This window comes from Patagioenas fasciata, chromosome Z, assembly GCF_037038585.1.
Source record: "Patagioenas fasciata isolate bPatFas1 chromosome Z, bPatFas1.hap1, whole genome shotgun sequence".
In the NCBI taxonomy this organism is placed as follows: Eukaryota; Metazoa; Chordata; class Aves; order Columbiformes; family Columbidae; genus Patagioenas; species Patagioenas fasciata.
In genome coordinates, this window is record NC_092560.1 from 74,819,940 (window position 1) to 74,841,424 (window position 21,485).

Sequence of the window (21,485 nt, forward strand, 5' to 3'; positions counted from 1 at the left end):
TTACAGCAAGCCCCACAGCAGGCTGAGCGGTGCCAAAGAAAACAGCCTTCTCATGGCCTTTTCCAAGTGCTTCTCCAGCTGCTGAGGACATGGGGATCACCAAAGCCAGGCACAGGGCTCTGCTGCAAACCACAGCACTGGTGGGGCTGGCCAGGCACAGCAGCTTGGGGCAGCTCAAAATGAAGGAGAAGCTGAGGCTACGGGCCAAGGGAAAATGCCAAGGTGTAGCTCAAGTTTGCAGAGCGGGTGCGGGAGGATGCCAGCTCAGCCAGGCCAGCAAGCACAGGAGGCCAGCGGCACTGAGCCCCTGCTCTCCACAGCAAGCCAACACCTGGCCACAGACCCAAAACTGATGGGTCTACACAAGCCTGATGGGCACCTTTTGGAGTTTGTGCCCTACGGCGGGCACAGGGAGAGCTTACCAGGGGAGGCATGTGCCCTCGGTGCATCTGGCCACTGGTGATTTGCAGCTGAGGCTGCGGCATCGTGCCCACCTGGAAGTTTTCTGGCCCTCCAGCCCCTGTCCGCATGATGGCTGGCAGGGCCACTGAGCCCAGTTCCGCCTTGCCTACACGGTTAAACTGCTGCTGCAAGACAGTCGACCTGAAATGGGGAGAAATACCAGGTTAAGGAATACCCATAAGCATGGCACCAGGCTCTGTGCGAGCGCTGCCACCAAAGGACTGGTAGCTCTTCTTCCAGATATGCTGTTCTGCAAGCCTGGCTGGAGCCCACTCTCCATTCAACTTCTGCTTGGAAGCTAACTTGATCCTGGAGGACTTACTTCTTTGGAGACACAGAGTCTTCCAGCATGGTGGATTCCTCATCTCCTTCCAGTCCAAAGTGGTCTTTGCTCTTTTTCTGTATAGGGAAGGAGAAAATGTTTCAGCCAGCACATACTTCCCACCCTTGCCCTCCTCCTGCAGCTCAGGCACGGTTCCGGGGCCACAGGGTCCCTCTGTGCTTTCCCCAGCTCCCCCAGCTGCACCATGTGCCAATGGCTGTCTGGAGGCAGTTGGGACGGGCACTCTGCACCCCTCTCCAGAGAGGAGCTGGTTTTCAGTGCCCTTCTCAGCAGCGCCTCACCTTTTTGAGGATGATATCAATGTAGCCAGCAATCAGCTGGGCGATCTGCTCCCCTTCCGTCGTCTGCACCGAGTAGTAACCATCCTGGTAATCTCCGAAATCCTGCAATGGCAGGGCACAGGGTAGCACCGGAGCTGGGCACTGGCGGCCATCCTGAGCCCCTCTGGTATGCGCTAAGCACCCAAGAGCCAGCCTTCAAAACAAGAGCCAGGAGAGGCACCACACAAGGGCAAGGCTGTCCCACCATGGGGCAATACCAAAGAGAGGGGCTGGTGTGAGAGCAGCCCCCCACAGGGTTGACACCGGGGAAGGGGTGTGCAGGACCAGGGCTGGTCCCTACCAGGGTGAAGCTCTTGGGCGAGGCTGCCCAACGCTTGATGTTGGTCAGGCTCCACTCCTGAATCACTTCCTTGGTCTTCTCGTCCACGCGCATCACGCACTCCTTGGTGATCCCCAGGAGCCGCGGCACCAGCTTGTTCTTCCCCTTCATCTTCTCCTGCAGGCCATGACAGAAGGGTTGTGGGCTGTCCCCAGGATGGATCCGTCCAGACAGAGACCTTTGAGGCCTGCTGTGGCTACCAAACACCCTCAAGGCCACACTTTCTGGTGGTAACAACCACAAACATGGGGCTTGAAAATGAGAAAAAGCATAAGCCAAGGAGTGGGAAGGCAGTTCACAGGGAAAAGCAAGAAGAAGGAGAAGTGCAAAGTGGACACTCAGGGAAAACTGGAGCAATGTGGGTTGAAGCGTAGTAGCTGGAGACGAGGAGTTTTGGTTGGTGAGAGGTGGGAGCAGAGGGACTGCTGCTCTACCTTGACCAAGAAGAAAGAGACCCCATAAGTCTTGAGGGAACGGGCAAGTTTCACGTAGCGAACTTTGGCCTCAATCTCGCTCATGTTCCCACAGTTCTTGTGGGCCTGCAACGGCAAAGAGAGAACATCATGCTAGCTCCACAGTCTCCTGGCTGTGCCCTGTCACAGCCTTTCCAGGCTCTCCCCAACTCACCAGCATCCCCTGCCCCTGCTACAGCATCCCTCTGACCTCTGGGACCTCAGGAGCTGCCTGTCTACCCACCTACAGCTTCCTGCTGTTTCTCGCCCACCAAGCTGCTATGTCTTGCCTTCAGAGACTAGAGCAGCCTCAACCTTTGGCAAGGAGGAACAAGAAGCCCAGGTTTCAACACCTCCCCTGCACATACCATAAAGATCTTGCGCTCCCCTTTCTGCTTGATGTACTCCTTGGGCAGGAAATCCTTGAGTCTGCCAAAAGACAGCCAAGTCAGCTGTTAGCAGCAGAGCCCAAAGCCAGCATTTGTCTCCAGCTTACAAACAGGCCAAACCCCATACCCTTGGACAAACTCCTGCCAGGGCACAGGCTGGGAGTTTTTGGGAGTAGGAAGCATGAGGGAGAGATTAGTGTAGTAATGAAAACTGCCCCAGGAGCTGCCCTGCTTAGTGGGATGGAGATATTGAGGATGCAGCCCCTCATGTGGCATCAGGGGAGACCATACAGTGCTCTGGGGTCCCCCCATGAGAGCTCGCTGCATGTCCTGGGGGTGCCAAAGGGACAGAATGGATGGGGGGTCTGGCACCCCTTGCAGCCAGCATGGACCTCCATGCTTGGGCACTGTGCTGCAGTGAGGAAAAGAGTTGCTCCAGAACTATCTGTGTCACCAAGCCCTGTGTGCTGGCGCAGTGCTGGGGGCTGCCAAGCTGCCCCAGCCGCCTGGGGCTCCCTGGGACACTCACTCCAGAAAGCCCGGCTTGTGCTTTTGCTCGTTGTGTGGCCCAAACTGGATCTGGCACTGGTAGCCGGCAAACTCACAGGCTTTGTCAAAGGAAACAGGGTGGGAACCGTTCAGGATGTCGTCGCGAGCCTGTGTGGGAAGAGAAGACATCACTGTGGGCTGGGCAACAAGGCAGCCCTTCCACCGTTCTCCTCCACATCAAGTAGGTCCTGTTTTCCAGACTTAAAAGAAGTAGCCCTGAAAAAGAGGAGGATCTAGGATGAAGCTGTCCCCTAGGGGGACCATCACCAAGCGTGGGAGAGGAACAGCAGCAGGACTTCAAGACGGTTCCTACCAAACAGGAGACATGGGATCCTCAGGGGAGCTCTGGAGTACACAGAAGGCAGGGCTGGGACTGCCAGCATTGGCTCTAACCCAGGGGACAACTGGGCATCCTGAAGTGAACACGGTGGTAGCTCCTGGCCAAAACCCTCAGCCACCAGCCCTGGCAAGGGGCTGGCACAGGGCAAAGGAGCCAGGTGCTCTGGGGAGCTGTACCTGCACATAGAGCAGGTTGAGCTGCACAGGATCTCGCGAGTCCACGTTCTGGTCGGAGTAGAAGAACTTGCGCCGCAGCAGCAGTGTTTCATTGTCATCGATGCCTTGCTCGCGCAGGGTCCGGCCATGGTCCAGCCAGTTCACTGTGGGCAAGGTCAGGGCATGAGCATGGATGGGATACAGAGCAAGAAGCTGATGTCTGTCTGACGCACCCCAGCTCTCACCCCTCTGCCCTGGACCTCCATAAAGGAGACACTCTAATGAGTGTGGGCACATGCTCCCTCACCACAGCCCTCTCCACTCCCTGTATTGGGTCTTCCCCTTGCAGGGGTCCCTGCTCCACTCCACACTACCTTGGCATGGGCTCACTCAATCCCCAGGACGCTCAGGTACTTACACTCATCATCTGTGTGCAACTTCTGCTTGAGCTTCTCCATCTTCTTCTCATCTCGCAGTAGGGTCTTGTCCTTCTTAAGGGTGCCAGTGACCTCCTCCTTCTTCTCTTCCATAATCTCCCGAACAAGTGAGTACTCATCATAGTTGGTGATGCCTGCAGAAGAGTGGAGGACCAAGCTCAGCACAACATTGCTGCCAAATATAGAGCCTGGAGCAATGCAAGGGTGCAGGGCAGTGTTCCCTCCCCATGTCACACAGCCCTTGGACATCCTCACTGCCAGGTCAACAGCTTCAGAGCTGCAACCACTCCCCCAGGCCCCCATCAGACGCTAACTTCTCTCCCCATGACCCTTCCCTCCCCTGTTGCTGCCCACTCCTCTCACCGATTCGGGCACAGATTGTCATGAGCATGTCTGTGACAGTTTTGGAGTCATCCACCATGACCGTTTTCACTGTCCCATCCAGCATGCGGATCTTCAGAGGTCGCTGTTTCTTCTTGTACTCCATGGTGTCCTGCAAGCGCAGCAAGTACAGCTTCCAGCAGTGGCACCGGTGTGGGGTGCCCACATCCCACCATCACCCCAACAGCTCCTGTCTCCTCAGTGCAATTGTGGGGGGAATGTGGGGTGCTGCAGGGCACGATGCAAGGCAGCAGGGCAGGCACCCACACCACCTCCACACTGCAGGCACATGCAAGCATGGAGCCAAGCTGGAAGGATGTGGGATGGATGCTTACCCCATTGCGAAGCATGTAGTAGTCCAGAGCCTTCCCAGCCTCCAGCCAGATCCCTTTCTTTGGGTCTTCATCCGAGAGGAACAGCCCAAAATCATTGGCTGAAAAACAGGTAAAGTCTCTGCCAGGGTAATCCTGAGCAGAACAGGGACACCAAGACACCAGCCTGTACCCAGGGATGTGCATTGGTGCAGCCCAGCGCATGAAGCACAGCAGTACCATAAATGCTGGAGCCTAAACCTAGTGAGTGGGCAACAAAGCTGGTCAGCAAGCTTCAAGGTACATGCTTCACCCTAGTTATTTACATAAAAAGTCATCTGAAGCATGCCTACGAAATGCTGAACTTGGAACTGATAGTCACAACAGAAAGAAGAGCTTAAGAGTTGTGGTTGAGAGCTTTCTGAAATCTTTGGTGTGACATGTAGCCGTGGCCAAAGCACAGCAGTAAAACAGTGGGTGCTGGGAACTGGTCTATATCCATACTTCCGAGTACTCTGTGATGATGTGGTCTGCAGCTCCCCACAAGAATGTGGTGGAGTTTGAAAACATACAGACAGGGGCAACTTAAACGACGGACCCTTGGTACAAGGGACTGAAGGAGCTGGGACGCCCCTGCTTGGGGTTGAGGAGACTGAAGGGGGATGGCATAAAATCTTATGTTAGGGAATACACTGCCTTAGCTTATTGAACTACTAGATACACTGCTTCTTCCAGAACCTGATTAGAAACCGCTTATATAGAATTCCCTTAAAATAAGTAAGTTTGCTTAGCATAACTTCTGCAAGCTGTGAACCTTTGAAGCTTCTGCTTTGTTACGTATAAAAAGCCTCAGACCTCCAAGATAGAAGATAAGGGGAGCTGTGTCCCTGGAGATAAGTAAAGAACAGCATCTAACATAAGATGACAACAGAACGATGTTTTGGCTATTGCCAAGCACTTATTTTTCTTCAGCTGCAGATGCAAAATAGCAAGTGAAGGTCAGGGCTTTGACTGACAGCCTGCCTGACAAAAATGAAGATATTCTGTGAAGAACAGGGAGACCCAAGGCTCTAATTTTGCAATTGGACTGTCCATGCTTTTTTCTGCTGAGGTCCCTCTTCAGGAGGCACCAGCTTGAGCTGCTACACTGTACCTTGAGAATAAATTATTTATTTTAGAAGAATTTCTGGAATCCGTGTCTGAGCCTCTGCTACGGGAAGCCTCGGGAAAAGAAACTTCCGTAACAGCTTACAGGATCTCAGAGGTGGTGAATAAATGCTGTTCACCAAATCCTGCTCCCTCAGGGCTGGAATACCCAGTGAAAGTGTCGCTGTTGGAGCCCGGGCAGTGGCACCCCAGCTCAGACTCACAGGGTTCATCCTGTTTTCCTGCTGCGAGAGGCCAAGACCACGCCTGGCTTTATCCTGGGGAAGGTCCTTCTCCACCTTTGCAACAACCCTGCGCCGCAGGCTGTCTTGGCTGGCTCTGTTTAAAACACGTCATTCCGTTGGCAGCTGTCTGCGGGGAGGGACAAATTCCTGAGCCGCCCTGCTCCTGCCTGGCTAACACTGCCATTAGGATCCTACTAAATAGGGAGCAGAAAATCACGGAGGCTTGGCTTGCCCTTTTAAATTTTTTTTTCAAAAGCTATTTTCAAAGCAAATTCCAAGAGGATAACTCTAAAGCACTGAAAACTGAGCAGCTTGCCCCAGATCCACAGCTTGGGCGGGGAGAAGCACTTCCTGAAACAGCGCAAAAGCAGAGCTGGAAACCTACCCAAAGGTGACAAAAACCCAGGGCACCCCAAAAAGGGACCCTTGAGTGCTACTGGGCAAAGAGAAACAAAAGCTGCAAGGAACTGATAGGCAAAAAAAAGCAGTGAGCGACTGAAAAGGAACTCGGGAGTAAGCAGTTCCCTTCAAGGCTTTCCCCTTGCCTTGTTTCTTATAAACAGGCTGGCTCACACCCAAGAGTAGGAAATGCAAAGCTCCTTCCAACACTACCACAGCCCTGCATCCACACAAACATCCAGTCCCTGCCTGAAACTGAAAGCCATGGTCCGACGGATCACTGGCTACCCGGGCACAGCGTGAGAAGGCATTTCCTTCCATCCTCCAGCAATCTGCTGCTCCCAGATGTCGCTGCACTCCCCCTCCTCTTCCCACGACTCCTGACCTCCTGTTTGCTGCCTCTCCCCTGTGGCACAGATGCTTTTGGGGGGGCCAGGCATTCAGTACAGCCCCTGAGATGATGTCCCAGAGCTCCAGCCCCTCCATCCATGATAGGGTCAGGCCACTTCCACGTGGGCGTGAGTCATATCATAAGCTCATGAGCCATAAAGTTAACTTTGAGCCTGGCAGCAGCAGGGAGATAATAGAGCTGAGAAGACTTAGCAAGGTAATGAAGCAGCAGTGTGGGTCTGTCAGAGAGCTGCTCTTGGGGGACAGACCTGACAGATGACTATATATCCCCCAAGAAAGGAAAAATTAACTTGTATGGTTTATCAATGCTTGCTACAACTCTTGCAACTGTTTAAATCCACGTAGACCTGGTTAGAGGTGATGGCTGCAAGTAGGAGAGAGAAGCAGAGACAGAAACGGCAGGAGGCTCAAATTGCGTTATGAGTGTTTCACTTCCAAATGTGGTTTTCTACCTTCAAAACCCCAAAATTCCTTCTGGGGTGTCAAGGAGGGAGCCCTAGGAGCTCAGCCCCATGCCTCAGCGGACAGAAGGAAGTGGACTTTGCTCCCCATACCCACCACCGCTCTGGGAAAGACCAGACAGGCAGAGAGGCAGTAGAGGGAAGGGAGACTGGTGAAATGCCAGAAGCTAAGCCAGGGTGGCTCTGGTACAAGAGGCAGCTCCACTGTGGACTTACGCTGTCCCATCTGGGCCTCGGGCACCCGCTCGCGGATCATCCGGCAGGCATCGTACACCATGGTGGAGGGCTCAAACTGCATCGTCTTCACCACATTGCCGATGCTAATCTTCAGCGAGAGCGCAACCATGGTGGCGGCTGGGCTGTCCCCACTCCTGCGTCACCTGCCAGAGGACACACATGGGTTAGCTCTGACTGCAGGCACCTCTGGCATGCAGGGTCACTCCTTCTCCCCTCTGGCAGCACCTCTGCTCCCCAAAAGCTGGGGTATGGCTTCTAGCAGCAAGTAAGGGCTGCACCCTGCCCTGGTCCCAACTTCCAGTGCCGTGCTGATCCCAGGGTCTCTGGCCAGCATTGGAACCCTTATCTCCTCATCCTGAGGTGCCAAATTTTGCTCGCCCGTGGGAGTGACAGTAGCTGGTACCCAGCGGAGATGCTGCCAGCGAGGAGGAAACAAGTGTGTGGGAGCACAGGAGATAAGCCTGGAGAGCGCAACAGAAGGGGGTTATAATTAAACCTGCCATGACACAGAAGCCACAAGAGGAAAACCAAGCTTTGACCCGAAGCTGGCATGGTCTGCTCTGGCTATCAGGGCCCCCCACATCATCAGCGGATGGTGCTGAGCCAGCGCAACTCGGGGTCTGATGGATCCAGAGGGACGCAAAAGCCCAGGGCTGCTCGAGGAGATGAGATAAGGGCACCAGGCACTGAACTTGCCCGTTAAAAATAATTACCTAGGGAAAGTACCGCTCACACCGAGTGAGTGCTCACAGATCAAGGTCTATGGCAACAGCTACTGCACAAACCCAAGGATGGGGAAACTGCGCATAGGATGATGCACATGAGGGCAAGGGACCAGCCACTGCAAGTGTCACTACAAGGGCAAATGAGAGATGCACCATGCCATCTCAAACAGGCCCCAAGCCTGGTCCAGCTTGAAGGATCAGCGCCGAGCTTCAAAGATTGCATAGATCAGCTTCAAAGCAGGCACCCCTCAACAGGGCTCCAATACATCAGGTTTAGTAACACCTAATTAGAACTGTGATATCCTTATAGCAGAGTAAAATCAGAAAGAAGTAACAGAAGTAAAAGGAGGTTGCAAATAAGTGCCCTGCTTGCCTGACGCAGCTTGCAGGGCTTGTCAGACCCCTTTTCTGTTGGGTTTATACACTGTGCAGCAGCAGCTTTCAGTGCCTTCCCAGGTTGCCACATGCCTTGGGGTCTCTGTGTTGGGTTTTTCTCCCCATCCTTCTCAGTATCGCTGGTTCCCAGCTGGCCCCAAACCAACACTTTCCAGCAGTGACACCCCTTTTCCTCTCCCCAAGAGCAGACTCATGGAGAAGGAGTCCTCTGCTCTGCCTCACCCCAGGCTGCCTTGTCCTTAAACCCCAGCTGATGGGAGGATGCAAGAGCAACTGCGGGTTGCACCATATCTGCTTGTTCTCTTTTAGATTGATTTTCTCCTACCAGACCTCCTATTATGGCTGTCAGTGAAAGGTTGCTGGCCACGTGCATCCTCAGCCCAGCCCAGGGAGGTTCTTGGCCAAGGTCTGCTGGCAGCCTCCCTCGCCTGTCGTGCACCGCAGTGGCACACGGCGATCCTGTGTGCCCCTGCCTGAAGCTGACAGCTCTGATCCCCCACAGAAGCGGCTATACCTGGGTGGGCTGCTCCCAACCACAGACCCAAGTGAGCTAGTGGTAGGATCTGAGATAGATAAAGCAGGCTCCTGCATCTGATTTTGGCCAGGAGAAAGTCAGAGGGCAGGGGTCCTGCTCCTGCAGAGCCATAAAGCCATGTTGGTGGTGCAGGGAAGGAGGCAGGGATGGAGGAGCGTGCCGCCTCCGCCAGCACATGGACTGGCTCCAGCTCTGCATTCCTGAGCCGTTCGGCAATGTTTCTGCGGAGGCCCGCGGCCCCCACTCCTCTGCTGACGAGGAATGAAATGCATTTCGGGTCCGGAGCGAGGGAGCCCGGCGGCAGCGGGAAGGGGGAGGCGGCTGTGCCATTGCCATCCAGCCAGAAGCCCTAGCAAAGCTGTGGAGCCAAAAGGATGAGGAACACCCTGCTGTAGAAGGGGCTTTCTGGATATTTCACAGGAAGGGCAGGCGGCTACGGTCACCAGGCCATCTTCTTTATATCTAAAAATATTCTTGAGTTGAGCATAAAGCTGCTTTCCGTCCCTCCGCAGGAAAAGGAGAACACGCCACTGTCAGGACAAGGTCAGAGACCATGGAGGAAGGGGAGGGGAGGACGCTGGACTGCAGAGAGGAACCAAGAGGAGCCAGGCCACAGTCGGCCATTTCTGCAGCCTCCTTCTGCCCTCCCAAAGCCACCCAAAAGCAGGCCCTGCACCAGAGGCTCCCCTTAGAACATCCTTCATGGGGACCACAGTGCTTTTCAAGACACCACAGGAGGATGACTGACTGCTCAAGCCTTCCTGCTCTTACGAAAACGACACAGCTTGGTAGGGAAGGTGCCCACAATATCAAGCAAGTCCTATGACGGAAGGGAGACAGTTCATTTTAATTCCCATAGTCTAGGGAAATAGTTCTGGCTCCAGCAGCTGAATTTTGCTGACATCAATGTCTAAAGCAGAAATGCTCTCTGCTGCCTAAGAAGTACACCTCCTCAAACCCTGGAGAGATTTGTCAGCAAACACGACAGTTAATCACACCGGGTTTGCAAATCTGCTGCCTCCTGCAAGGGCGCCAACGCAGACCTCTCCCCTCTGGGTACCACATGAAGGAGGAAAAGCCGACTAGACATAAGGGATGAGACAGCGTGGGAGCCCAGTGCTGCAAAACAGAAAAATAAAGGAAAAGGACAGCGAAATTCAAGCTGTCCCTGCGGAAATAAAAACCAAATAAAACAAAACAAAAAAACCCAAACAAACCAAGTTGTGATGAACACACACCAAATTTCTGTGCTGGCTCATATCCAGAGCAAGCAAACCCATTCTCAATCGGTTGTTGGTATGCAAGGGCAGATAAGGCACTGGAGCAGTGAGCTGGCGGTCAGATTAACACACTTCTGCATTTTATACCAAGCTGCGTGCAACTCTTTGAGCCACCAGCATGCTCCTGAGCCGATCAATCTCAAAATGAGGGGCGGGGGATTTTGATGGGGTGCCACCCAACCCAGGAGCTGTCCTGGCTTCCTCCATCCCACCCCACACTAGGTGAGCAAAACCACTGTGGTGATGGAGCTCTCCAGGCTCTGCTTAAAGGCAGGGGCAGGCAGGGATGGCTGTGGGCAGGCAGTGCCGCCGGCCCGGGGAACCACCGTGTCCTTGCTGGGACCACTGAGAGCAAGTTTTCCGTCACGTGATGTAACTGCTATATTTGCATCAGCACTGCGAGAACGGTTACAGAGGAGGCTTTATATCTTAAAAAAAATAATAAAAAAAAATCAACCAAAATGTGATAGCAGGCTGCTGGCACACTCATGATGAGTTTCCAGAACAAGCTGCAAATCTTCAAATGTAACAATTTTGCCTTTTTTAATGTGCCCTTTCTAAGGGAGACTATGGATTAGGTTTAGGTTTGGTGTGTTGCTTTTTTTTTTTTTTTACGGTAATGCCTAATTTCACTTGGGAAAGGCCCCACTCCTGACCACCCCCAGGCTGGAAGCTGGCTGCAGGAATCTTTATCAGCTGCAAATTGCCTCACTGCGGGGTTTTCCACAGGCTGTGTGTCTGGGCAGCATAGCCACCAGCACAGCCAGGCAGGTACCAGGCCATGCACGTCAGCATCTGCACAACAGCATGATGAACCAGGGCACAAATTACCACAGTAAGAAGTCAGACCTGGCTCTACCCAGGTATTCCAGTATGGGATCAGTACACACAGCCAGGGCAGACAGCAGGGCATGGGTGGCTGAGCCCTGTGCCAATGGGAAGGCTGAGCCAACAGCCCCAGCCCAGGATGGTGCTGAGTGCTGCTGAGCTGATTCAACCCAGTTCCTCTTTCCCAGCTGTGCATCCGCATTGCACAGTAAAATGGTTTCTTCCAGCTGGGGCTGAGCTTGTTCTTGGGGAACATGAGCAGACCACGAGACCAGCCCCGGCCCCACAGCACCCCTGTGACCACCCAGCTGCTACCCACAGCTGGGGTGGGAGCATCCTCTTGCCCTTGCTTGGTGTGGGAAACCGGTAGGCAATGAGTAGCGGGGCTGGGGGATCACAGCCACAGCCTGCCTGCAAACTCACCCACACTGAGGTGAAGCAGCTCTGGCCATTAATCACCAGTGTTTCCCCACGCATGTCTGCTCCTGACAGGCATCACTGCACCTCCAAAGGTGGGGGGCAAAAATGGTGGCAACCCCAGATTGCACACTGCCAAGGCAGGCCAAGGGCAGGAGGACAGGACACCTGGCTGGTGACTCCACCTGTAGCCTCTCCTGCATCCTTAGTGAGGCAGCCCTCCAGCACAGCACCCCAAAAGTGGTGCTTGGGGAGCAGAGGGTGCTACCATGGCCTCTAGATACCACCAGGTGACCTGAACTGGGCACCCATGCTTGCCAGGGCAAGTGACTCTCCTGCTGCTGAACCACCAGCCAGGCAGAAATGGGAAAGTGAAAGGAGAACAGAGCCAGGTTTTGGGGGGCATCTCTGTGCAGTAGTCAACAAGGTTCAACTCCAAAAAGGAGGGTGCCCCACAGGATGCTGTTTCATCCTCCCCAGCCTTGCTGCTTCTCAAAATCTTCCAGGATGTGACACTTTGGTATGCGCTAACCTCCCACCACTGTCATTTGGTGAGCAAGCAACATCCATGGCCAGTGATCCCCATGAACCATCACCTGCTCATATAGCACTAGGGGGTTTCACCCCATCGTCTACAGGGAGGGTTTTGGACCCTTCTCTGGGCAACTCGTGGGCTTTGGCAAAGCTAAAAATCCCAAAACTATGTCCCCTCCCCTTCTCAGCAGCAAGGCGCAGGGAGAGAGGAGAAGGGAGTAAACAATTATTGCTACCAAATATGGGTCTAACAGCCAGCGATGAAGCCACGGCAGAAGCATGTAGACATCCTGCCGGCAGATTCAAAGGGCTGGGGAGCTCACAGGGGTGCGGGCAGGATCTGGCAGGGAACAGGCAGAGGATGGCGCAGAGTTTCCCTTGCCCAGTTAGGTGCTGCAGCCAGGGCACGGTGGTGACCCACACTCTTGCCAATGGGGGTCAGTCCTGCCCCACAGCACAGCGCCCAGCTCCACATGTCCCACCCCAGTGCTTCATCCTCAGGGGCCACGATCAGCTGTCTATGCCGGGACGATCAGCAGGAGCTGCCTGCTTGAGCTGCCCCGGCTTCACTGCAGCCACGGCGAGCGTGTCCTCTGGCGTCCCCACCCAAAACCGCACCACGGGCCAGAGACACCCTTCTCACTCACTTCCCCCCAGTACAGGCAGGGTGGGCAGGAGGACATCATCGCCCCCGGGCCCAGCCGGTACCAAAGTTCGTCCACCCACCCCGGTTCGAGGAGCGGTAGCCACAGCCTCTCCCACTTGGTCCCCGGGGACCCCCGGGGTGCGGATGCTGGCCAGGGCCTGGCAAACAGAGATTTTGGACCAAGGCCCAGGGTGGCTATTTCGGGGCAGGGCAAGGACAGGCCCACGGTTAACAGGGCCCGGCTCTGCCCGCCCGTGCCTGACCGCGCTGCCCCGGCTCCCGGTGGCGTCAGTGCCCGGGTGCCGCCAGCCCCGGGGCGCGGCCCAGAGCCCGGTCAAGGCGTGACCGACTCCCGGAAGCCCCCGGGGTCACCGCAGCCCGGGCCAGAAGCCCCGGTAGAAGCACGGAGGCTCCGGTAACCGGGAAGTTACTCCCCCCACACCCCCGATAACCGGGACGAGGGGGGGGTGGGCTCCTCCCGGACATCCGTTTCCGGTAGCCCCCCGCGAGCCAGGGCGCTGCCAGTCATCAAGACCCCGTGTCCCAGCGCCCCCTCCCTGGGTGCCAGGACCCCGTGTCTCCCCTGTCCCCCGTTCCCGTACCTTGCGCGGGCAGGAGCAGCGCGGCGGCCCCGCCGAGGCTGAGCAGAGCGGGGCGGCACCGCCCGCTTCCCGCCCCGCCGCCCCCCGCCGCGCATGCGCCTGGACAGCGGGCGCCGCCGGGCGGCACAACACGGCATGGTGCTCCCGAGCTGCGCTCCGCCCGGTTCCGCCCCGCACCCCGGCCTCAAGCCCGGGGCTACGCGTCTCTCGGTACTCTCGCAGCCTCACCCTGCGCCCCGGGGCTGGGCACAGCTCAGCGCACGCACCCCGGGGCCGCGCTCTGCCCGGGGCCGCGCTCTGCCCGCTGCTCGCACCCTAGCGCCTCCGGACCCCGCAGGCCCCGGGTCACTTCCGACCTCTCCCGCCCCCCCCCCCACTCCTCCCCCGCTCCCGACCGCCGCGTGCCCCCGCCCCGTCGCGCGCTCCCGCCACCGACGCGCCACCGGCCAATGGGCACCGGGCGCCGCCGCGTCACCCCGGTAGGGGCGGGGCTGCCGAGCGCGCGGGACCTGCCGGGAGGCGGGTGACGTCACTGCTGATGCCGTGGAAGCGGCGTGGCCGGGTGTGTCGCGCGGAGGTGAGGATGGGCCGGGGGCTTCGGGACCGGCTGCTCTGGTACCGCCGCCCTCACCCCACCCGCGGCCGGGAGGCTCTGCCGGGCAAGGAGCGAGCTGCCGCGGCGCTGACAACCCGCCGGTGGGGCGCCCGGGGCTGTGGCCCTGCCTCGGCGCTGCCAGGCCTTGGGCTGTGCTGCCCGGCGAGGTTCTCTGGCTGCCGCTGTGCCCCAGGCCGGCGCCGCGCTTGCCGCCCCATGGCTGGGTCTGTGAGAGGTGCTTGGGGTCCCTCGGGTGGGTGTCCGGGCTGGGGAGCGGCTCCTGTCCCGCCTGCTGCTGTTCCCTCCTCAGCCTTCCCTCTCCTGCCCAGCACCCATTCCCTGCACAGACACTCCCCAGTGTCCGTGGCACTGCGCGGGCCCTGCCCAGCTCCACTTCTCCTCCTTGCTCCATGTCCTGCCGCTGGCCGTGCCCCCTGGCAGGGCAGCCCCACACACCAGCTTCCAGCTCCCGATGGCTGGGGTCTGCCCTGGCTGCCTGTTCTTGGGTGGTTTTGGGTTTGTGGTTTTTCTTTTTCTTTTTCTTTTTTTTTTTTTTTTTTTAAGTTTTATTTGAATGTGACACCTGCTAGCTAGATGTGAAAGCTCAGCAGAGTGAGTGGGGAGACGTGAAGGTCCTGACTGACAGCAGTACTTTGGTTCAGGCATCACAAACATGCAGGTGACCCTGGTACCAACCCTACTGTGGCCCTGCAAACCGTGAGAGCCACACCACGCAGCATCTCCTCAGGCACCAAGGAGTCTGGGCCATGTCTTATCGGGAGATAACAGCACCAGCCTGAGCTGGGACTAGACAAAAATAAAACTGCTCCAGCGGCACGCTTGCACAAACACCAAGGCTGACTTTGAAGACGACGCTGTTGCTTCACGCTATAAATGCCTGTGGCTTCACCGAGCCCACCAAGCTCAGTGGTTCGACAGCTGCACTGCGGTGAACTCCCCTGGGGCAGGGGACCCTCTCAAAGTCACTGCTTGAGGCTGAGAGACCCTTCACCTGGCGTCTGATATCCACAGCGAGGTAAGTGGCATTTTATATTCAACCTAAAAATATGTTGTGTGCTAGTGACAGTTATATAGATAGATAGATGTGGCTAGAGCTTTATTGTAAGTGTAGTGAATAGTGGAGTGTTTGACTGCTGCCTGAATGATTGTTTAAATAATCACTTAAATAATTGTTTAATTAGCATTGGATTATTGCTTAATCACCATTTGAGTACCATTTCATTTTCATTTGGTTGTTGATTAATTATCATTTGATAATTGTTTAATCACTAATAAAACCCTTCTAGTTAACCTTTTAGTTAGCGATTACTTCTCTTAGTAATTTGCCTGTGGCAGGAGGCAGGTCCTAGTGGCTGCATGCTGGGGGTACAACACCTTTGGGTTTCAGTGGAACAGCAGGATCTTGCATGCTTTCCATGGCATAAGGTCTGTGGCCCTTTCCTTCTCCTCACTGAAGCTTTTGCATTCTGGGTGGAGCATGGATCCTGTGGCTGGGTCCCAATAGTCTGATGGGGAAACTGGTGTGATGGGGCCACCAGTGCTGGTACAACGACCTTGCTGGGTAGATACTCATGGGCTGGTTGTTGCTGCAGGGTCCTGCCAGCTGTTGCACAGGGAGGCTTTGTCTGCAGGGGCTGAGGGACATCTCAAAGGAGTGTTGGTGTCTGCCCCGGAGCCTGTGCTCACTTTGAGTGTCCTGCTCAGATGTCGTGCCCAGAGGAGCTGTCTGCCCTGGCAGATGAGGACCTGCTTGAATTCCTCCTGAAGGATGATACTCCCTGCCTTGAAATCCCAGGGGAGGAGGATGGTCTGCTGGAAGACTGGGCCCTGCCAGAGCCTGGGGTGAGTTCTTTGGGAGGAATCACTATTGGGTTGTGGTTTAGAAGGTTTGGGTCCCTGCTGAGTAAAATATTTTTTCCACAGCTGCTGGACAAGGAGATGGATGACTTCATCAGCTCACTGCTGAGCCCCTTTGAAGATGAACCAGTCACACTGCAGGATTATACGACTGACAGTAGTGTTTGCGAGCATCAGCAGCTGTCCCATACCTCCAGCAGCGACTTTGCCGGCAGCCCTCGGAGTTCAGACGTTGTGCAGGTTGATCACAACTATTCCCTTCATCAGGACTGGGCTGTGCTGGAAAGTGTGAGGTCTGAAATGGCAGAAGGAGATGTTTCCATTGACCTTGGTAAGTGGTGTGCGTGAGCTCTCTCTGTCCTGCGTACAGGCAGAAAAGCAGTCCCACGGTGGAGTTTTTTGGGTAGTTGCCAGGCAGTGATGGAGAGAGCTGAATTTAGTGTCTTTCTACTGCTATAAAATTGCGATTTCATGTTACTCAAAGCTGACTGGTCAGGTGCTGCTCCACTGAAGCCCACGATCCTTTCCTTCCCCAGGGCCATGGACAGATTTGGAAGGCTCAGACAAGGCACTGGAACAGAACTCTGGTTTCCTCACTACTGTTGCTGTGGATGCCAAGCCCCAGCTTGTGCCTGAAGCCATTGTGCAGGTACTGACTGCCACGGGTGTGGGCCCCAGCTTTTGCTCTGCTCACATCTCCTCTTCTCTCCTGGCTTGTCTCTTCTGGGGCATATCTCTGAAGAAGCATGATGCTGATTTGGGAGCATTGGTCCTGGTCCTGTGTGCTTGTCCTCTCTACTCTGAGGTGGACTCACTTTATTTTGCATTCTAAGCAGGTGTATTTTTGCTGTTTTCTAGTCTGACTTCCCAGAGCTGGTACTGACAGAGGAGGAGAAGCAGCTCTTGGAGAAAGAAGGTGTTTCATTACCAACCTGTCTACCACTAACCAAAGTGAGTCCTTGCTATAGCCTGTAACTGCCAAACAGACTTGGACCATTTGAATGCTTCAACCAGAGTCAGGGTTTGAAAATACAGGATAGTGCCTTGATGAGAGCATTGATGCCCGAGTGCTGTGTTGAAAGCAGGTTGTGGCAGGGTTTGATGTCCTTTTCTTCCTTTCAGGGTTTGGGGGACTCCTTACGCACAGCAGCCTCTGCTTTGCTAGTTGGGTGGATACAGAGAGCAGTGAGATCTGGCTGCTGTCAGTCTCACCACTCACGACTGCTTGCAGGAGGCAGTTACACCACAAGTGCCTCCAGCCTGTTTTTTCCCACTTGCCCAGTGGCTTGTGAGCTGCGTGCTTTTCATTTCCCTTAGGTTTACCTCACTTTTCTATACCAGGGAAGTTGCTGGCTGCAGCAGCAGGGCCAGGGTTTTGCCTTGCAGCTCCTGCAGTTTGTTCAGTGCTGTGGGAAGGACAGAGCACTAAAGCACGTGGGTTGAACACAGAAATGTACGCAGGATTTGTGAGGGCTGGATTGCTAGTGCCCTGGGGTTGCTGCTAATGGGAAATGATCCTTGCAGACTGAAGAGCGGCTTCTGAAGAAAGTACGTCGGAAGATCCGGAACAAGCAATCAGCCCAGAATAGTCGTCGCAGGAAAAAGATCTACGTGGATGGCCTGGAAGACCGGTATGGGCACACAACAGTGTCACCCGACGCTGAGGACACAGAAAGATTCTGTTAGGGATCCTTGGAAGAATGATGAGGGCACTAAATTGTAGTTTCAATTTAAGTTTAATGTTCTTGACATACTATGGTTAGAATAGCACAAAATTTCTACGAGCAGAATTAATGTAGTGCAATCTGTTAGCAGTGTAATACAGAATTTATAGAATCATTTTGGTTGGAAAAGACCTTTAAGATCATCAAGTCCAACCATTAACCTAATAATGTCAAGTCTATTTCTAAACCATGTGCCTGTGACTTATAATTCCTAATCACCTACATCCTAATAAAACTTAACTTATCATTTCTAATCACCTGGACCCTCTACTGATGAGATCTGATCTTGGTACATGGTTTGCTGTATCAACATAATCCAGACTCAAAAATTATATAAAAGAATATGAATTACTCAGTCGTGGGAGGAAGCTGATGATGGTGGAGGTGTCCCTGGCCAGGGGGGGTCCTGGGTCTCACTGTCCAGCAGCAGCTATGGTCCAAGTTTCCCCTTAGGGCTTGTAACTGCTTGATTTTATGGACAGTGCTCTGTGTGCTGTTACGCTTCCCTGCTCTGTGACAGGGTCGTCAACAACACCGGGCTGGCCGGGTGCCTAGGACCTTCAAGGCTGGTAAGGAAGGAAGTAACCAGCCTGGCGCCCAGGAACCTTGGGGCTGGTAGGGAGGGGAGGAAGAAATTTGTTTGGTTTGTCTACTTGGTGCACAGGACCTTCAGGACCTGATAATGAGGGAAAGGGAATGGATATATGACCTGCTTGATCACAGAGAATGGTGCTCTCCTGATGAAAGGGTGTTAGTTGTGCTAACGACATTGCCAGGTGTCGGGAGCAGAGAGTAGTTGGTCACAGGCAGCTGTACTGTGCTGCTGCTGGAGTCTTGCCAACCCTGGGGAGAAAGTGAGCCTGACTGTGGGGCAGCAGCTCTCCTCAGGGGGGCTCAGAAGCTTGAAGCATAGCCTGCCCTGCTCTCTTAGGCTTGGAGATGGCCCAGAGCTTACTTTGTTTAAGCCAGGAGTTGGCCTGCAAAGTCCAGTGTATTATCCAGGTCAGGCTACGTTGCAGTACCGCCCAATGTTGTGTTGTCACTAGGAGTGAGTATCCTTAGGGATTAGCCTGGTGTTTCTCTGTGGGACTGGGCAGGGCTCATCCTTCCCCAAACCTGGTGTGAGATACTACTCTCTGGGCTTTGCTCCAGGTGATGCCAGGTAGACTCCAGGAGCAATTTTATCTACCCCAGTCACCCAGAGGTGGTGGCTGATTACCTGAGGAGAGACTTTGGTGAAGTCCCTGCGGTTGGCTAACAAAACCTCTCTGTTCTTCCCCTGTGCTGTTCATCTTTCGTGGGAAGGGTGGCAGCCTGCACAGCTCAGAACCACAGACTGGAGAAGAAGGTACAGCTGCTGGAGGAGCAGAACATGTGAGTCCTCATTGTTGGGTGTGACAGGAGATGTGGGGAACGCTGTTCCTCTTCTTGGGATTGTGGACTGTCCAGGGCTGCAAAGGGGGAGGAGGGGAACATGCAGGACCTGGTTCAGCCACTGTATAAACTGGTGTTGCCTGCTTTCGTGCAGGTCACTGCTCAAGCAGTTGCGGAAACTGCAGGCGTTGGTGATCCAGTCCACCACCAAAACTGCCACAGCAAAAAGCTGCACCATGGTGAGTGGCTTTGGGCCTAGTGTCTATGAGGGGTCTCTACTGTACTTAGGAGTTTGGGAGAGAGACATTTATTGAGGCTGGTGATGCTATCAATGTCATTTGCCTGAGGTCTTTGCTGTTCTGCTGTTTCCAGGTTCTGGTTCTGTCCTTCTGCTTCATTCTCTCCCCCAACATCTGCTCATTGGGCGGCAGAGAGCCACAGCCAGAGCTCAGAGGTGAGTGCCGGCGGGCTGAGACGTGGCTCCAGATGATGTGCTGCTCTCTGAGGCACAGCACCTTCCTCAGAGACAGCCTGAATTCTGGATGGGGGCTTCCAACCCAGCAGCCCCTTGCCAGGGGTGACCACTAGGTTTGGCTTTGCTGTCTCAACCCAGCTCTGGACTCTTCTTCAGTCCTGTTGCAGGGGCAATAGCAGAAACTGGAGGGATCTAGTCCCTCTTGATTACCAAGCTGTGCAGCATTCCTCTCCCCATCTCCCCCGGGAGAAAGCAGCTGTAGCTGAACAGTGTGTTCCTCTCTGTTGGGATCTGTAATGGCCTGTGCTCAGAGCAGGATGGTGAGAGGCTGGGAATGACAGAGCTGACTCTACCTCTCTTACAGTGCTGTCCCGACAGATCCGCGAGTTCCCGAACCAGGCAGCACCTGAAGTGCAGGAGAAGACTGTGTTACAGGGGCTCATTCCAGAGCCTGAGGACCCCTCGCTGTTGGGCAGCCTCAGTCAGTCATGGGAAGAGGGGCTGAGCCCACCTAACCCGGATCTCAGATCTTTCTACAGCAACTCGTCCTCTGACCCTCCAGCGACAGCGGGCTCAGAGCTGGGCCCTCCCCAGCCTCAGGAGCAGCTTTCCCAGAGCGACTCTTTGCAGGCAGCGATACCGGCGGCCTGGAAAGCCAAGAGGCAGGAGTGGATGGAAGGTGCTGCCAGAGTTGTCATCCAGCAGCACCATGCCAATGAGATGTGACCACCGCCACCTCCTGCCTCTTGGGGTGACTCCAGCCACCCTGCCAGGCAGGACAAACAGAGCTGCGTTAGCAGATAATCTATCAAAGCGGATTCTTCTGAATACTTTCCTGATCGGTCGCAGCTCAGAGGGTTTACCAGGGAGGAATCGTTTTAGGGTTGGCCTATTCTGACGCTCTGTATATCTATAGCATGACTCTATCTGAGATGGGGTAGGAAATGCTGGGAGCTTTGCAATGGAGGCTGATGTGGCCTGCAGTCTGGGGTGTGTCCTGTGGCTTGCAGAGAGGGGATGTGGCATGAAAGCTGAAGGCAGGTGGGCCTGAGGTGCCTGTGTTTCATCTGGCTGGATGCAGTTGGTGATGGAGACTGTTGCCCTGCTTCTTCCCTACGCAGGTTGAGGTGAACACGCTGGATCCCACACTTCTTGCTGCCTCTGGTGGCTGCAAGCATCTGTCTCTTGTTCCCTTCCTTGTAATCCTGCAGTGTTGCGTGATTCCTATGTGTGAGATAGCGAGCTGACCTTCAGTGTCCTTACAGGGAGTGGTCCTGCCATTGCGACAGACCCTGCATGTCGCCTGTTCCTGCTAGCTTTTGAGCCACAGGCACAGCTCCTGGCCTGGCTAGAGAAGGTAATGTGAAGTCCTTCCCAAGCCGTGTGTGTTCTTCCCCTTCTATAGGAGCTGGGCTTTTCATCTCCCACAGCCCTGGGAGCAGGGCTTCTGGGCCTGAGGGAGAAGGTGTGCATCAGATGGGACTGCTGAGGGGCTGTGGAGTGGAGAGCAGCAGAGCTGCTTGCCCTTGTGAAGGCTTTCTTGGCCACAGGACAGTTTCAAAGCTGTGTCCTCGTGTGCCTGGCCTTTGCTGCCCTGCCCAGTGATGTGGTCACCTGGCTCTGGTTGCTCCTCAGGACTGAGCAGGAACACTTTGAGCTGGTGAGTGGTGCCTTTCCTAGAGTGCAACTTAGTGGTACCTGTTCATCTTTCCTCGTCTTGCTTCAGGACATTTCATAGAATCTTACAAAATAGTCTGACTTGGAAGGGACCTTTAAATATAATCTAATCTAACCCCCATGTGATGAACGGGGACTTCTTCAACTAGATCAGGATAATAATGATTTCCTTATTAATAACATGTAAGTAAATATGAATGATGTGTGACTGTGTCCTCTGGTTGTTGTGGTGAGGGGCTGGGAGTGTTGTGGAAGGAACCAAAGGGAGGCTGGTGGATGATCACTCTCACAGCCTAGTGAAGGGGAACGTGCGCTGCCTTCCTGTGGCTGTGCAGAGGGGCTCGTTGAGGAACAGTGCAAGTTTGTGGGGTAGTAGCTCTGCTCTCGCCACCTTTTCAAGGGTGTGAAAACACTCTTGAAC

General features: G+C 54.8%; 2 protein-coding genes across 3 annotated transcripts in view; one reads left to right on the forward strand and one right to left on the reverse strand.

The window, feature by feature from the left end:
- The window catches only part of TLN1 (talin 1), a 37,327-nt gene extending 23,858 nt beyond the window's left edge, over nt 1-13,469 (reverse strand). For both annotated transcript variants that reach the window (XM_065861210.2, XM_065861207.2), the window contains exons 1-13: nt 13,342-13,469; nt 7,358-7,521; nt 4,504-4,601; nt 4,151-4,280; nt 3,769-3,921; nt 3,372-3,514; nt 2,836-2,963; nt 2,286-2,346; nt 1,900-2,004; nt 1,427-1,582; nt 1,087-1,188; nt 785-861; nt 423-603 (exon numbers count right to left, since the gene is read on the reverse strand). In XM_065861210.2, the coding sequence (XP_065717282.1) occupies nt 423-603; nt 785-861; nt 1,087-1,188; nt 1,427-1,582; nt 1,900-2,004; nt 2,286-2,346; nt 2,836-2,963; nt 3,372-3,514; nt 3,769-3,921; nt 4,151-4,280; nt 4,504-4,601; nt 7,358-7,487 (1,464 nt within the window). In that variant the 5' untranslated portion in view covers nt 7,488-7,521; nt 13,342-13,469. The remainder of the gene's footprint in view (nt 1-422; nt 604-784; nt 862-1,086; nt 1,189-1,426; nt 1,583-1,899; nt 2,005-2,285; nt 2,347-2,835; nt 2,964-3,371; nt 3,515-3,768; nt 3,922-4,150; nt 4,281-4,503; nt 4,602-7,357; nt 7,522-13,341) is intronic.
- Nucleotides 13,470-13,797: 328 nt separating this feature from the next.
- CREB3 (cAMP responsive element binding protein 3) lies at nt 13,798-21,277 on the forward strand. The gene is made up of 11 exons (XM_065861651.2): nt 13,798-13,918; nt 14,599-14,972; nt 15,662-15,799; nt 15,881-16,145; nt 16,351-16,463; nt 16,673-16,765; nt 17,339-17,445; nt 18,844-18,912; nt 19,067-19,151; nt 19,285-19,366; nt 19,752-21,277. The coding sequence occupies exons 3-11, from the start codon at nt 15,662-15,664 to the stop codon at nt 20,111-20,113; spliced, it is 1,314 nt and encodes a 437-aa protein (XP_065717723.1). The 5' UTR covers nt 13,798-13,918; nt 14,599-14,972; the 3' UTR covers nt 20,114-21,277.
- Nucleotides 21,278-21,485: the final 208 nt, after the last annotated feature.

Coding starts and splice junctions, on each gene's coding strand:
- CREB3 (XM_065861651.2), top strand. CDS start 15,662: ATGTCGTGCCCAGAGGAGCTGTCTGCCCTGGCAGATGAGGACCTGCTT. Junction 16,464..16,672: donor TGCCTGAAGCCATTGTGCAG/GTACTGACTGCC, acceptor GCTGTTTTCTAG/TCTGACTTCCCAGAGCTGGT. Junction 17,446..18,843: donor GTGGATGGCCTGGAAGACCG/GTATGGGCACAC, acceptor TTTCGTGGGAAG/GGTGGCAGCCTGCACAGCTC.